At 39.9% G+C, this 15,694-nt stretch overlaps 1 protein-coding gene across 4 annotated transcripts in view; it reads right to left on the reverse strand.

The window, feature by feature from the left end:
• ptprua (protein tyrosine phosphatase receptor type Ua) overlaps positions 1-15,694 on the reverse strand; it is a 199,168-nt gene that overhangs the window by 80,703 nt on the left and 102,771 nt on the right. For all 4 annotated transcript variants that reach the window (XM_029513624.1, XM_029513626.1, XM_029513625.1 and 1 more), the window contains 2 exons: positions 8,275-8,356; positions 2,455-2,570 (listed from right to left, as the gene is read on the reverse strand). In XM_029513624.1, coding sequence (XP_029369484.1) covers positions 2,455-2,570; positions 8,275-8,356 — 198 coding nt within the window. The remainder of the gene's footprint in view (positions 1-2,454; positions 2,571-8,274; positions 8,357-15,694) is intronic.

The following is a 15,694-nucleotide window of genomic DNA, read 5'->3' on the forward strand; positions in this document are numbered from 1 at the left end:
GGGGATTCTGGGAATGACATCTCTTCATCACTCACCATGCTAATGTGTCAGTGCTCCAGGCACTGCAGGCAATTGACTCAACCAGCAGAACAGGAAATCAGAAGACAACACGCAGTAATCTGTTCCAGGTGCAGGCCACAACATGTGCATCTCTCTCAGAAAATAAGCAGACTATTATGTAAAACGTTGCCTGCGTAATAAGAGGGATTGACATCTGTAAACCTGAATTGGTTTTTAGATGATGGGGAGGGGGGAGCAAAAATTGGAATTAGGAATGGTTGGTCAGCCTACAGATACAGATTAGAGTTTATTTTACCTTTAGCTTTGCTTCCAAAATAATCTGTTTTGTCTGGTAAATGAATTTTAGATTATTTATCTTTTATCAACTATTTTGATTTAAAGTGGCACTTTTTTTTTTTTTTTACAACTTTAAAAACCACCTGCACGCTTTCAATACAAATAAATCATTCCATTTGCCAAGCCCTGTGCCATTTCTGTCTGGCAGCGAGCCGCAGCATGATATTGTAATTAAGAGCTAGTGAGATGACTACTTCAGGTTTGGACTCAAAACAAGTTGATGTTAAGATCTAAAATAGAATCAGAGAAAGCACAATCTGCGCAAGAGGACAGTGGAGGAAAATATGATGCTAACTGAAAAAGAAACATTATGCTAACAACTCATTTGGACTACTAATAGAGAGAGGAGTGTTCGAGAGCCGACTGGTCCAGAGTGGACCTCCACAGCACCAGGGGGATCAAAGAGAAAGCAGAAATTAACACACTCAGTGTTGGTTATCGAAGCAGGCCTTGAACAACTAATATAATAATATATATATATATATATATTATTATGTTATATTATATTATATTATATATTTTGCGGTTACCAAGTTTGATTTTTTTCCTTAATGAGTAGTTAAAGCAGGAGTTGACTTAAGCGGAGAACTTCTCTGCAATCTCCAGTCAAATTATAAAAGACAAGCTTCGTATTGTTTGTTTGTATCTGTGCGTGTGTGTGTGAGTGCGTGCGTGCATGCAGCTTTGTCAACAAATTTGAAAACTGTGAAACTGATAAAAAACGGTTCTTTCAAATGCCGATGATCTTCAAAGGCTTCATTTCAGAGGAGAGAGAGAGTGGGGGGAGGTTGAAATAAAATCGGGTGGAAACACAAGGGAAGGATCACCACGTACACTGAGATCTCATTTGCAAAGCGCCTTCTCTCCGCTGCCATCGTTTCAAAAGCACTTAGATGTGCGGGCTTCAAGGCCACAGGAAGAGTGGAGGCATTCAGGGATGGATTTTTGAAGATTAATATTAGCTCATATTCAAACTAGGAAATTTTTAACTATTTTCGGTTGCAGCATGAGGGAAAAAAAAAGACTTTTGGGGCTTTTGGTAAACTAAACGCTGTGTCAGTCAAAAGAGCTACAAAAGAGGAAGCGCAAACTTAATTATCTCCAAAATCTCAAATGATTCATTCACACAAATCTATTGCTTTCATTTCACAATATCAAATTACGGCACTTGTTTGTAATATGCTGACACGAAAAATAATGGCTCCCATTTCAAAACTACAATAATCACAGGGGCAGATGGGGTGAGTCCAGCTCTTTGTCCACAGACGATTCAATGATCGGATTTTAGCAGAATTTTTGCATCTAACTTGTGTGAAGCAAGGGGAATTGTGGGTATAGATTTTAAAACTGAAAAAGCTGCAAGAAGCTGAGTCTTTTAGTTTAATATATAGTTGAAGTCATAAACATACTTTTCCCTGAGTGAGAGCCAGTGCTATTGTTTCTTTAAACCCCTAATGTCAATTAATAGTGCACGTCTTTCAAACGCCATGTTCAGACTTTTCAATGAAAATATTGTAGTGTACAAGCCCTGAGATATGATGGCCCACAGTGCCCTCTAACAGAACCCTACTGCCTCCTTTTTTAATTGTTAAGGCTCAAATTGGTGAAATCTAGTCACGATAACTGTCATTCCCCGAAACCTATTGTCACAGTAAAATGTGCTTCCAAAATCCAAAAGCGAGTGAAAGTGTGAAAACACTTCCCAAAACAACTGCGACTAAGTCCAAAGAGGATGGTCATTGGTAAGTGAATGTTTTCCTCGCAGTGCTTTGGAACATCTACAAACGGGTGTATTCTCTTAACTGGTTTAGACTTAGTCACAGTGAAAAAAGCTCACGTTAACAACATCCTGAAAAGGACTTAAATGGGAATATGTCCAGCAGCCATTTATGTAAATGTAACCGCTGTGAGTTACTCTGTATGAGGCTGTCAGCTAAATTATGTAAAACATCCTTTTAAGTTTTCCTTTTGTGTTGTTTTTTCCCATCTGCATCCTTCCCTCCCCCAGTCCTCCTCTGATTTCCAGGTGCTGGGATGTTGGCTTCAGTTGAAGTAGGGATGATAAATACGTGAAAACACCTTCTCACACACACTCACCTCCAGGAGGAAGGGCTCAGTCTCAGAAACTTTGCCGGTGGCGATGCACTGGAATGAAGCATTCTGCCCGGCATTCACCTCCACGTCACCCAGCCGAGAGAAATGAGGCACCTTGTCTGTGAAAAGGGACACACATACCGTCACGGTGATGAAAGTAACACATCTGGAGCTCAATAAGTATATTCAACACACAGCTGTGAATTGTTGTTTATTTAGAGCCTCTACAAGAATGACACACCCAGCCCTGCAAACACAGATGCTTGTGTATCATGTTAAAAATGTCACATAAAAAGAACATTTCACTATTTGACCACACACGGGTTGCTGGCGGGCTGTGGGAGGAAACTAGAGGACCTGGAGGAGGAGGAGAACCCGGAGAACATATAAACTCCACACAGAAAGGCCCCAATTCTGTGAATCAAACCCCCAACCTTCTTGCTGTGGGGCAACAGTGCTAACCACCATTCTGCCGTGCTGCCCCGCTCTAAACAGCTCACACTCACGCTATAGCTCATTAAAAATTCCAACTAAAGCTGTGTAGCATCATCTTGCCCCATCTGCTTTGATTTCCTGTACTCCTTGTGTTAGGAAAATGTCATAGGGCTGCATACGACACTAAATGACTTATTAGGACAGACATGTTTTGAAGATTTTGCCCGTACACTTTGCCACATACATTCTCAATTCAGTTGGACAGGGACGCAATGGCCCTAGATCACAGAAAGAGGTTGTTTTTCTTCAGCATCAAAGTCCATACTCGTCGAGCATTTACAAACTCCTGAACCTGGAGTCTGAATTACTTTCATAGGCCTATTGTTTATATGACAGTTGAAGAATACTGCTTATTATAATATAACTCTATAATGCAATTTCATAAAATATGAACTGGCTAAAGCTGAAATGCAAAACTGGGCAAATTTAACCAAAGGCTGACCGCCAGAGTAGATACACACAGCTAAGAAATGTGTCACTGATGAAATGTGTGTGCATTCTTTTTATCAAATGACATACCCCCAGAGTTATTCATCCTAGTGTTTGCTAGGATACAAAAAGCAATCAATTTATTCACTGTAATGTAGCAACAGCATATGGAAGCTCCTGTGGAATACATCCACACTACTGCCATTTTTTTAAATTTTTTTTTGGGGGGGGTACATTTTGCAAAGGTATATAGTGTAATTATTTGTAAACTAAAAACATTTTACTTTGTATTTGACATTGAATTTAAATGGGCCAAATCTGGGACCATGGAACCAGGCGTACTAGGCCTGAAGAAAACAAGTGCGCATCAAATCTCTCCTACATAGGACCTCTAATGATAATGCCATCGTTTTTGGAAAATTGCTCTGCAAATGGTTGGTAATTTTCAAAATAAATAAATAAATAAAAACCTGACTAAAAAACAGTTTATACATTCAGGACCATTTTTACCATCCTCTGCAGACTTGTCAGTTCTGTTAAGTCTGATTTCTGGTTCTGTTAATTTCCTACCAGATGGTTGGGATTTTCAGCTCTGTTTTGATCAATAGGCAAGCAACAGAACACAATGAAAGATGTCATATTTCCGGTTTGTTCATTTGTTACTGGCACGTCACCCTGACATTATGATCTGTGTTATTGTCATGTTGACAAAAACCACTACTTTATGAAGAGACAGGAGGGTAAATACCAGCACTAGTTATTAAAAATCAGCTCCCCATGAAGCATTTGCAAATTTGAGTTTTATTTTTGAAAATAATGTGGTATTGTTGTAATATTTAAACTGCCACTGTCTCTAACTGATTTCAAAAGCTGACGGATTTGGCTGATTGGCACTGTGTCAATATCCCAGAAATGACCAAGACTAAAACTGTGTTGCAGCCTGCACTGTAACACCTATTTACCATTCAGCATTAGAATTCATCAAACCCCAGTACTCCCAGTCTCCAGATGTTCGTCCACATGTTCATTTTGATACTGCTGACAGAAATTATACCTTATTTTAATATATAACTGCAGTTCTCAGCAGAGAAATGTCTGTAAACATATCAGCTTTCGAGTGCAAGTCTGAACAAAAGGATTTCATGAAAAAAATGACCCATTGTCATATATTTACTTTCCTAATAGGTGATTTTAATAATTGAATAATTAATCATTTAGATAATACTCGCCTATACAGCAAACATTTTGTTATTAACACTGCTAGCAAACAAAGCAAGTGATCTTTTGTTAAAAAAAGCTTTAAGATTTACATTTTGCTTTGTTACTCTTGTGAAATCCCTGTTGCACCAGACCAACGCCTGCTTTTCTCATATAGCTGGTAGTTTTTGTCTAAATAGTCTGAAAACGAGGTAATTGCCAAACGGTGACAGCTAGTGTAATTACTGAATTCGCCTCCCAGCTGACAGCATGGCTGCGGAGAACAGCAACACTAGCTTACGGATGCATCACTTTCCCCTTTGCCATAATCGCTAAGCTTAATACGTAATATAATATAATATTTTATAATATTATAATATTATATTATAATATACAATGCAGGCCAAAAGTTTGGACACACTTTCCTATTCATTTGAATGAGAAGGTGCATATAAATGTTCTGTATAAATGATGTTAAATGATATAATATATATATAAATTTTATTTAGTTATTTATTTATTTTTCAAGCAAAAGTCTCGGCCACAAGTATAGTCGCAATCGTCTAAGAATGAGGCAACAGCATTATTAGTTTGTGAGAAAATTTAATTTCAAGCCAAGAAGCCCAGAGGGGAGGTTGTCTGAGCTGTCCAGGCTTAATTAATAACGCTAAACATATACAGAGGCTAAGCAATTCCACACGCTGGTCTTTTAAGTTGGTAATGCTACCTTTTATTTTGTTGCAGGAGAGACTGGTCTTGACTGAAACACGTGTTCAGAATATAGACATGGACTCAAGAGGAAAACTGCACAAATGTCAAACAAGTGGGTATGCAAGCTGAATAGCATTTACCTGTGGGTTGAATCTTTATTAAGGCAGCATGTAATTACCCTCATTGCCCGCTGGGAAATTTATTTATTTCACTGTTTACTTACATGTCTGTGTGAGTGTGTGCATTTTTAAAGGTGGTGAAAGGTGACTGCTCCTACAAAGGCTGACTCATTAAAAAAAAAAAAGAGATGTGTTTGTGTATTTAAGCATTTGTCTGTACTTGACATTAGTTTGTTAACGAGTAGGACTGTGTCGTTTAGTACATATCAATTATGCATTGTGATTTGCATCTTCACTGGCTTCAGAAATTATTGAGACCCCCTCACTTTTTGTACACTGAGTTGAAGATTTAACTGAAATGGGATTCATTTACCACATTTTCTTATAGCTCTACATTAATTAAACAACGAAGTGTGTGCATTTCTTCCTGCAATTTCTTTCAACATTATTTAAAAAGAAAAAAAATATTTAAAAGTGAGCTATCTGATTTACCTATGATTCTTTGCTGCCGTGCTATAAGCTGTTGGCAGGTGCATTCTGTTTCATTTTCCTTGTCCATGTACAAGATTTTTTTTTTTTTTATTGAACTATAGCTTCGGAAGGCACACACACACCACTGTGTTTAAAAAAGCCTCAAATTTCACACTGCATGTCAGGACGAGAACTAAGTCTTGAAATTCAACGAGTTCTCTGCAGATGTCTGCAATCTAACGCTGACAGAGGCATAGATCAGAGCAAGGGCGTCAAACCATTTCTAAAGAGGATTGTTACCAGGAACTCAATGCCCTCAGAGACTGTAAAAGGAAAAAAATAAAAATAAATAAATAAACAAAACATGGAACCACTAGGGCTCTTCCTAGAGTTTTCTATCTTATTGAAAAGAGAACCAAGGCAAAAGGGACATTGAGGCCACCAAGAGCCCAACAGTCAATAACAGAGCTTCAGGCATCCTCTGCAGAGACTGAAGAACCATCGCGGCAGCTCTCCATCGATCAGAGTCGCCAGATAGAATCCACTCTATGAGTAAAAAATATTTGCACAAAGCCTTTGGAGACTGAAAATGCTGCTACGTTTCTTCTACAACATACTGAATTAATAGTCTGAATATGAAATACCATTGTAAAGAGAATTAAAATAGTTTGATTTCTCATAAATTTGCAACTATTTCCATATATTTGCAAATTCATGAGAAATCAAGAAGAGTGTTTTTTCCCTTGCCATTTTGAATGAATGTGTTTCCATGCAAACAATGCATGTCCACCCATTCTTCAAATTTGTTTCAGGTCAGCCAGAAATGGTATCTGAATATCATGAGCTCTTAAATACACAACATTGTGATTTTTAACCCTTCACATTTAGTTGAGTTGAGTTGAGTGCCTTTATTGTCATTGTACATAAGCAGAATGACATTTTTACACATGCCCATTAGCCTTCATACAACTACATCAATTAATCACAGTTATCACTTGTTACACAACTTAAAAATAATATCACCTTTCTCACATAATATTAGCGTTGATCTAAGCAGCGATACTTGATAGAAGCAGCGAAATCAGTGTTGCAAGACTGGAGCTACAGACTATGAATGTATGAAGTTTTCTGGCCATCAGGGGCCAGAGGGAAAAAACTATTTAACATTGAGTATTAAGTTGTTATGCACTAAAAGATATAATTATCCCACACACACGGAAGAATGTTAGCATCCATTCACAGCGTGATATAAATTCACTAATTAGCCTCCTTTTTGCTCTGTTTGGGTGCCTACTAAGTGCTGGGAACATAAAAGAAAGAAATTATCTGATAAACGCTAACATATGACTGTCAAAAAAATCTTCATTAGTGAAGCTTTTAATTTATATTTGAGCAGCTGTATCACAAAAACTACCTCAAAACCTGCAGGAAATCAGCTGTTTTATTTTTGTGAAAGTAAGGTGAAAAAGAATGCAAGCCTCCTACGGGGAGAAACAACTAAAACGTCCGTACATGTGCCAAATCGCAAAAAATTTAAATATTGCATAATGCTCACTTTGGTTTGATGGCCACTGACTACTATAGAAGTAATTATGGCGCAATGTTGCAGTCTAACTTTGGGAGATCACACTTGGTGGAATGATTTGGCCAAACAGATAACTAATGAATGTATAAACAATAGTATAATAATAATAAAAAAAAAAAAAAACAGTATTGATGTGTTTTTCAGGGGAATTTTATGAGTTTCCTTCATGGTCCCATTTGAGCTCATTATGGGTCAGCAATGATTTTCAGCAGAAGACAGTGTATATCTGTAGGGCCAAATGGAGCTAATCATCTTGGAAACAGCACGTCAGTGAAAGAAAAGACGTCTGTTAAGAGAGATAGAACATCTGCAAGGAGCCTTTGCACAAAAACACTAAGGGGGGTGTAATTGTAAATGTTCCAAGAAAAGAACATCATCTAACATAACCAGCAAACATACAGCTCCAAGGTCCTGATAGCTCTGTGATGACAAAGAGGGGAAAAAGAAAACTAGCTGAGGATCAAAGTAGAACAACTAGCAATCCCTTTCCTGTTTGCAACCTCACGTTAGCTTTTAAACGCACCTGGCTGGGAGCACAGCGATCAGAAGAAAAGGTCAGCCATTCTGCCAGCACAAAGGACACGCCTCCTGCTGTGTTATTGTATCTCTGACACCCAGACAGGTACCAGCTATATGTGCCTTTTCGTGACCCCCTCCTTGCCCCTGCACCCATCCACAGGACAAACTCATAGCTTTCAATCAACCTTGAGGAAACTCTTTGAGCTCTCTAGACCTGGCCTTCCATTGTTCAGCTAGACACTGTCTCAGAAAAGATCAGCAGGTAGGGGTTAGAGCATTGTAGTGTGCATTACTTACAACAGGGGTAATTGAGCAGCACAATGTCGTCCAAGGCAATGTAGCCCTGTCGCTCCTCGGAAACAGTCGCTTCAAAGATGACCTGTGGAAACAATGGATAATTTAAATGACTATAGATTATTAGATCTTGAGTGACAAGAAAATTATCAGTGTAGGAAATTAAGGGGGTGGGGTCCAAAGGCCTGTCGAGAACAAAAAAATGTACAGACTTTTCTATTTTTGAATAATTTCTGTTGTGTGGTGAGATTCAAAATTCTCAGCCGCAAGAATGAAGAAATATCAAAATGTAGTACAGACCCCCTAGAATGAAAAACAAGTGCTCTCTTTTATCAGAGAGGGTCAGAAGGATAGCACGGGGAGAACATTTCACAGATGACGAAAAGATACAATTTTATCACCACAACTGGCCTGAACAGCTCTGAATGCAAAGCAACCACAAGGAAAAATGGTTTGAGCTGTGTGTTTCGGTGTTCTCAAACAGGTTGGAACACTGCTAGGTCGACTGTGCAGACTGTGCAGCACATAGCCCTGCGTAGATACACACTGCCAATCCCATTTTCTTGCAATAAAAAGTTAATTGTCACGTGGATCCTGCCAACTAAACCCTGCATTCAATCATAAAACCAACCAAATGTTTTTTTTGTTTTTTTTTTTTTCTCAAATCTGACCATTGGATATTGGGATCAGGCCCTGAATTTAATCTAAAGAAAGAGTACATGCTGATATTGTGCTGCACAAATTGTGAAGCCCCTTCAGATTTTTACTGAATTACATACATACATAAAACTCTTGAATGAATTGGATGAGTCAACAGCAAAGGCTCACTCTACAGAAGATGCCATTAAGAGAATTTATAGCGAGCCAGATCAAGGCCTGATTAGTATAGTGGTGAGGATACCCGCTTTGTATGTGGGTGACCGGGGTTCAATTCCCAGACGAGGAACCGCAGCCACAAGGCGCCCACAAGTGGGACTCTTGTACCGGTCCAAAGTCCAGATAAATGAGAGGGTTACGTCAGGAAGGGCCTCCGGCATAAAAACTGTAACCCGATCAGTCATCCAAGTCGAAGGAAGCTGACTTGCTGTGGTGACCCCAAATAGGGAAAAGCCGAAAAAGGAAAAAAATAAAATAAAAAGCAAACAAACAAAAAAGAAATACAATATAGTGAGCCAGATCGCAGAATCCAATCCAGTGCTCAGGTCGTTCTGTCAGTCTGATACTTTCTACCCTTGACAGGACAAGGTTATTTGCCAGTCTGGTGTGATTTACTGATCTTTAGTTGCATATAGTAAAGTGAAATATAGTGGAAAACATCATTAGACACAGAGTTAGCACTCTTAGTGGTCAGCTCATAACTTCTGTTGAATACAAACAGAGCTGAACATTGCGATAATCACAATATGGTCAAGGGCAACATCGAAACAGAGGAAGTGAAGGAAGCATCATGGTGTCTCAGAGATGTAGGGGAACATCTTCATATGCAAGACTTCAGCAAAAATCGCATAATTATCATTTGTATATTTCTTTCAGGAAAGATGGAACAAACAAAACAAAAATGAACCCTACTGCCACTAAGACTGTAATAGTCAAACATTTGTGAGGGTATAACATAAGGTGCATAAACACTTTCCTGCAAATCATTCTCCATTCCCTGTCTTTGCACTAATAAAGGTATAAAAATTTCCTGTAAAATAAAAACAATCCTTCAGCTTTACAATCAATGTGCTTCTTCTCCAGCAAGTTCTGTGTTTTGCAAGTGCTGACAAATAAGTGTAAATGTATGGTAAAGCTAACAAGCTATATCCCAGCAGGCAGGCATACAACATGTGTACCAGAATGCTTGCAACATCAGAAACTAAGGACCCGAGCAGATCTGAGCTTTAAGGTGGATCCAAACCTCCCATAGAGATCAAAGAAGATAGCAGTTGAGATAATGGCTCGACTGGAAAACTCATACATATAGATGAGTTGGTCTACGATTATAAATGTAAATTCTAGTCAATTCAAAGAAACATCAAACAAAAGCATTTACAAGGTTGGGGCTGCTTGATTAAACTTTTTGTAAATGCACCTTATCAAGCCTCACAGTTTAACGGTGCACGAATAAATCACTCTCTCCATTTCTACTGTCCCTCTTATCAATCCATATGGCAGCTGCAGGAGTCCTTAAACACAGCTTAAGTATTCACTCACTCATCTAAATGAGCTGGGTGCATGCGGCTCCTCAAAGTGAATTTGGGAGACCTCCCTCAGTGCAACAAAGTCATTCTGGGTTTCCAAGTAGTAATTACAGTCAGCAGAGCAACTCTTCATTTTATACTGCAGAGCAACAAACTCTGAACTTGAGGGGTTGAGTGCATTAACACTCCATAAGATGAGAGGGTTATGCTACATCAGATGTGTGTGTGTGCCTATGTGGCTGTCAGTGAGTCATCCACTCACGGTACATCTAGTTATCTATGCTAAAGCCAAGTGGAAGTCAGACTGTGACCGCATATTCAGATGGGCAATAGATTATAATGTTGACAAGACATCAGGCTTTAAGTGCCTGGAGCCAATCAATACCACAAAAGGCCTTGGCAGATTGATACAGACTAAGGCTTTCTTTCCACTATTCATTCATTCATTTTCTACCGCTTATCCATTTCCTGGCCACGGTGGGCGGTGGAGCTGATCCCAGCTCACACTGGGTAAGGGTGGGGTACACCCTGGACAGGTCGCCAGTCCATCACAGAGACAGACAGAGACCAACAACCACTCACACTCAGACCTACGGACAATTTAGAGTCACCAATTAACCCAAACATGATGTCTTTGGACGGTGGGAGGAAACCGGAGTACCCCAAGGAAACCCACACGGGCACAGGGAGAACATGCAAGCTCCGCACAGAATGGCCCCTTCTTATTGCGGGGCAACAGAAATAGCCGCTACACCGCCGTGCTTCCCCCCTATCCACTAACTTCTTTTTCTTTCCTATGAAGGGCCATTAGAGACATCTGACCTATTAACTCTTCAATTCATCATGCATCAACACACACACACACCACCATTGATTCACTCAGCTCCGCACTCTGAGACATCATTTAGCTCCTCTGCATTGCCCTCACTTATAGAAAAGTGTATTTGACAGGGAATGTGCCAGATGCTGAGGGATAACCTGGGCACTCAATGAAAACACAAGCTATTATATAAACAGGTACAGTGGGATCCCCTTTCAATTTGTGCGTTGTATTGCAACACTTTGCTCAACGTATGAAAAGCACAGTGATGCTAATGCTACTGCAGCAACAGCCCCCCTGCCAAAAAAAAAAACAAAAAAAACAAAACAATGTGCACAAACCTGCAGCTCAGTCAAACAGCATGTATAAACATGTGAAGGTGTCAACCATTTTGGCCAATACTCTGAAACCATTGACTGATGCCGTTACCATGGTAACTTGTGCAGCACTTTACTGTTTATTACAAATCATTATAATGGACCAACCAACAAACTAGATTTAAGGAGTACTCTACTGATTGGGACCAGAGAATAAGATGCTTCATATAAATGTGATGGTGAGCTCATAAATTAAAGTAGGTCAGGGTGGTTTAAAAGGACATTTTACTCCATGACTGTATCTTGTGTATTTCTTGTGCCGTATGAGTGTCATCACTAACGTCTGTCTGATAGGAGGATTCACACTCCGTGCAACCATCACCCTTATCTGCAGAAGAGGAGATTTTTTATTTGCATTTTAATGTCTCCAAGCTCAGCATGGCAGCATAGCAGTTCGCAGTTTTGCCCCCATACAAGAAGGTCATGGGTTTGATTCCCAGGCCTGGGGCCTTTCTGTGTGGAGTTTGCATGTTTTCCCCATGACTGTGTCGGTTTCTTTCGGGTACTCCAGTTTCCTTCCACCATCCAAAGACATCGTGTTTTTGCTAATTGCTGACTCTGAGTGTGAGTGTGAGTGGTTGTTGGTCTCTGTCTGTGTCTTTGTGTTGGCCCTGCGATGGGCTGAAGGTGTACTCCGCCCTCACCCAGTGTGAGCTGGGATTGGTTCCAGCACCCCCCGCAACGCAGAAATGGATAAGCAGTGGAAGATGAATGAAGAAATGAATTTCCAAGCTCTGAGTGACTGCGTCATCTGTTTACAGGACACTTTGCTATGTCAAATTGATGTGTTCTTCCCGAATTGTTTCACTGTGGCAACTTCTGTTTCTATGCATGAGTGAAATTGGTCGAGACGGTATCGTGTTTTGCCGATATGCATGTTCCTTTAGGTTATTGTGCATTAGGTTCTTGTGCCAAGGGTAAAAATTGAGTTGCAAAACAGAGGAGGAAGAACTTACACAGGTGAAGGAGAGGGAAAAGTGAAGCGTGGTAGCTTTAGTCACGCTGATGCTGTTTGCCATGATAGCATCTTTAATATTTCATATAACGTTTGGCCCTTTCTCAACAAGTAGTCATGGATTGAAAATCCATTTCTGCTGTTAATATGAGAGATCAATTGGACAATTCCAGTTTGAGGTGATGTCATTCTCCAGCTTCCTCTCATTTTCTCTTAGGCAACAAAAGCTGCAAACCCACAATTAGCGAAGTATGACTAAAGGTTTGGTTTATTGCAAACAGCAGGGTGTCATCTCACTGAATGGGAGCACAGTGACTTTGTCAGCAACCAAAGGAAGTGACCGAGAGAGAAATCCGAGTCCAGGAAGTTCTGGCAACCACAGCCGGGGTGTGGGAAGGAGCTGGACAATGCCATTTGATGCATAATAGAAAACAAAAAAATGATGTAAACATTTTAATATGCACCTCCTGCAGCACCATGTTCGGCTCATAAAATCCAGCGTTGGAGAATTGATGGTGTAGAGTAACAAAATCCATACTGCATCCCAGGAGGCCTCACAGTGCATACATAAAATCAAGAGCAGTGAAAGGGATCGCATTAAAAACGAGAGTTCACAGTAATTAATATTTCTTAGTTTTTAGTTGAGCTGCAGAAATTATTTATGTGCGTGCTCTGATAAAGCTCTCGGCTGATGCGAGGACGCCATCAATCTTCATGAGGACTTTAATTAATTTAACGACTTACAGGCAATCGTTTGAGTTGAACAAAAATTGCTACAATGTTCTGTTAATTGATTTCCTCAGCGAGAGTGAGGCCAACACTATTGATCCGCATTGGCATTGTGGCAGTAAAAAAATGAAAATATGACATGCAATGGAGCCATCCCACTTCTCTCTGCACTGCGGTGTGGCCGCCATGGGACTAATGAGCTCACGCTCGTTTTTTTCCGCACGGCCACGGCCACGCACGGTAATAAAATTCCATTGAAATCCTCCTCAACTCATTTGTTTGCTTTCGGCACAGGTTCTTTCAAAGTGCAGCCAGTCACGCCAGGTTTACACAAGCAGCTCTCTGTTTGTATTCACACTTATTTCTTTTTCTTTTCATGACCATTTTTGTTAGGAAGCTCCATCCACCACCACCCCTCCCCCCTTTCTTTGTGCTCCCTGTGCCTGTTGGGTGTCCTCTGGGTTCTTGAGCTTCCTCCCGCAGTCCACAGAAGTGAACATTAGGTTAATTGGCAACTATAGAATTGCCTGTAGTCGTGAAATTTTATTGTGAATAATTGTTCATTGTTTGTCTGCAATAGACCAGCGACTTGTACCCCTCCCCTGCCCTATGTGAGCTACGACTACCCTGCACAGATAAATGGTACAGAAAATAGATGGATGGACACTTTTACTAGATTGGCTATAAAAGTGGATGTGGACTCATGATCTTTAAAGTGAAACCAACTCTACAGAGCCTTAAACCCGAGACCATCAAGGGGACACTCACTGATTGTAAAAAGACACAGTGTGAAGATATCCTTTCTTCTCACTTGATTTATTACAGTACAGCATTCCTAATGAGTTTATGGTACTCTCAATACTCAATAGAACACAAGACTTTATTTTTATATGTTAGTCCCATTTGGAAGAAAATAGACCATAAAGCAGAGTGTGCATTCAGCCATGAGTGAATAAAAAACATGTTTTTTCAATGAAAATCCCAGTTTCAGCCTCTTTCATCAGCGAAAATTAAAGGTATATGCATACATTTACGAATGCATGAGTATGTATGTACACATGTATATATATACACACACTCATACATACATGCATCGCAACCTTCAAGCTAATTGGTTTGTATTTTACTTTATTGTTGTCAGTAGTGGTAGCAGTGTTAAAATCTGTTCGCAGAAAATGTACCTTTATGTTGTGAGGAAGCAGATTCAATTACAATTTTCTGTCAACATTAACTGGAGACAAGGGCATATTTGCAATTATTGTTTTACAACAAAAGCTATAAAGTAACAAAAGTAAGGCTACAATTTGTCAGTTATTTTGTGTTTGTTTGTTTGTTTGTTTGTTTTTTTCACTTCCTAAGATTTTCTTACAGTAGCATAAAAAAATAATACTCCAAAAACAAACATAATAAATAGACATTATGAATACACTGTAAATTGTAAGAATATATATTTGTTAAAGACTTTAAACATTAAGATTTGAATACTTTTAATACGAGGTAGCTGCAGCAGGAAGTTCTGCTTCTATTTGCAGCTTAGTCATACAGTGGCTGAATGCATAGCTTTTTGTGAATTGCGCTTTGGAGAGCCTGGAAAGCTGCCACCGCCAATAAAACTGTGTTAAAAAATATAACTTGACTGGATGGCTATGTAAGATAAAACACTACACATCACAAATGGGGTTTGATTCCATGGAAGTCTTGCAGACTCCAACTATAATGTCAGCAAATTTCCCCCCAACACAAACACATAAAAATAATAAGAGACACAGGCAAAGAAGCAATAAAACAGGTGAGCAGGTGAGAAAGAGATGAGAAAGCTAAGAGAGGAGGGGACTTAACAGTGAGATGCAGGGCATTAAGACCGTGAGATAAAGAGGACACAATGGTGAGGGCGAAAGAGACAACCTGGAGCAGGAGAAAATAAATCCAAAAAGGAGAAGTCAGCATTTCCAAAGGACAAGCATTTTAATGCCTACTGTTCTTCCCAAATCTGAGCTGACAGGGAGGAAAGTGAACCAGTCTGATCAATTTTCTCCTCCGTCCTTCACATTGTGAAGGAAGGAAGGTCTGTTCACCAAAGCCAAGCGGCGTCTTGGAAGGTGCAGGGCCATGTGCTCGGGTCAGGTCACACACTCTGAACCAATCGGACTGATAGACAGTGCAAGTTAAAATTGGAATTAACATTCTAAACAAGACTAACAGCGCAACTGGCAAAGGGGGGGAAGCCAAACGCAAGAGATGTGCAAGCAGAAGTCAGGTAATTATTCTTCGAGTGAAGGAAATGAGTGAATTGGTATCTGCCTCCAGCAGCCAGTGTTTGCTCACTCTGCAAAGCCCTCTCCAGGGGACATAGAGCCAC

The sequence above is a fragment of the Echeneis naucrates genome, chromosome 11 (assembly GCF_900963305.1).
Source record: "Echeneis naucrates chromosome 11, fEcheNa1.1, whole genome shotgun sequence".
Taxonomy (NCBI): domain Eukaryota; kingdom Metazoa; phylum Chordata; class Actinopteri; order Carangiformes; family Echeneidae; genus Echeneis; species Echeneis naucrates.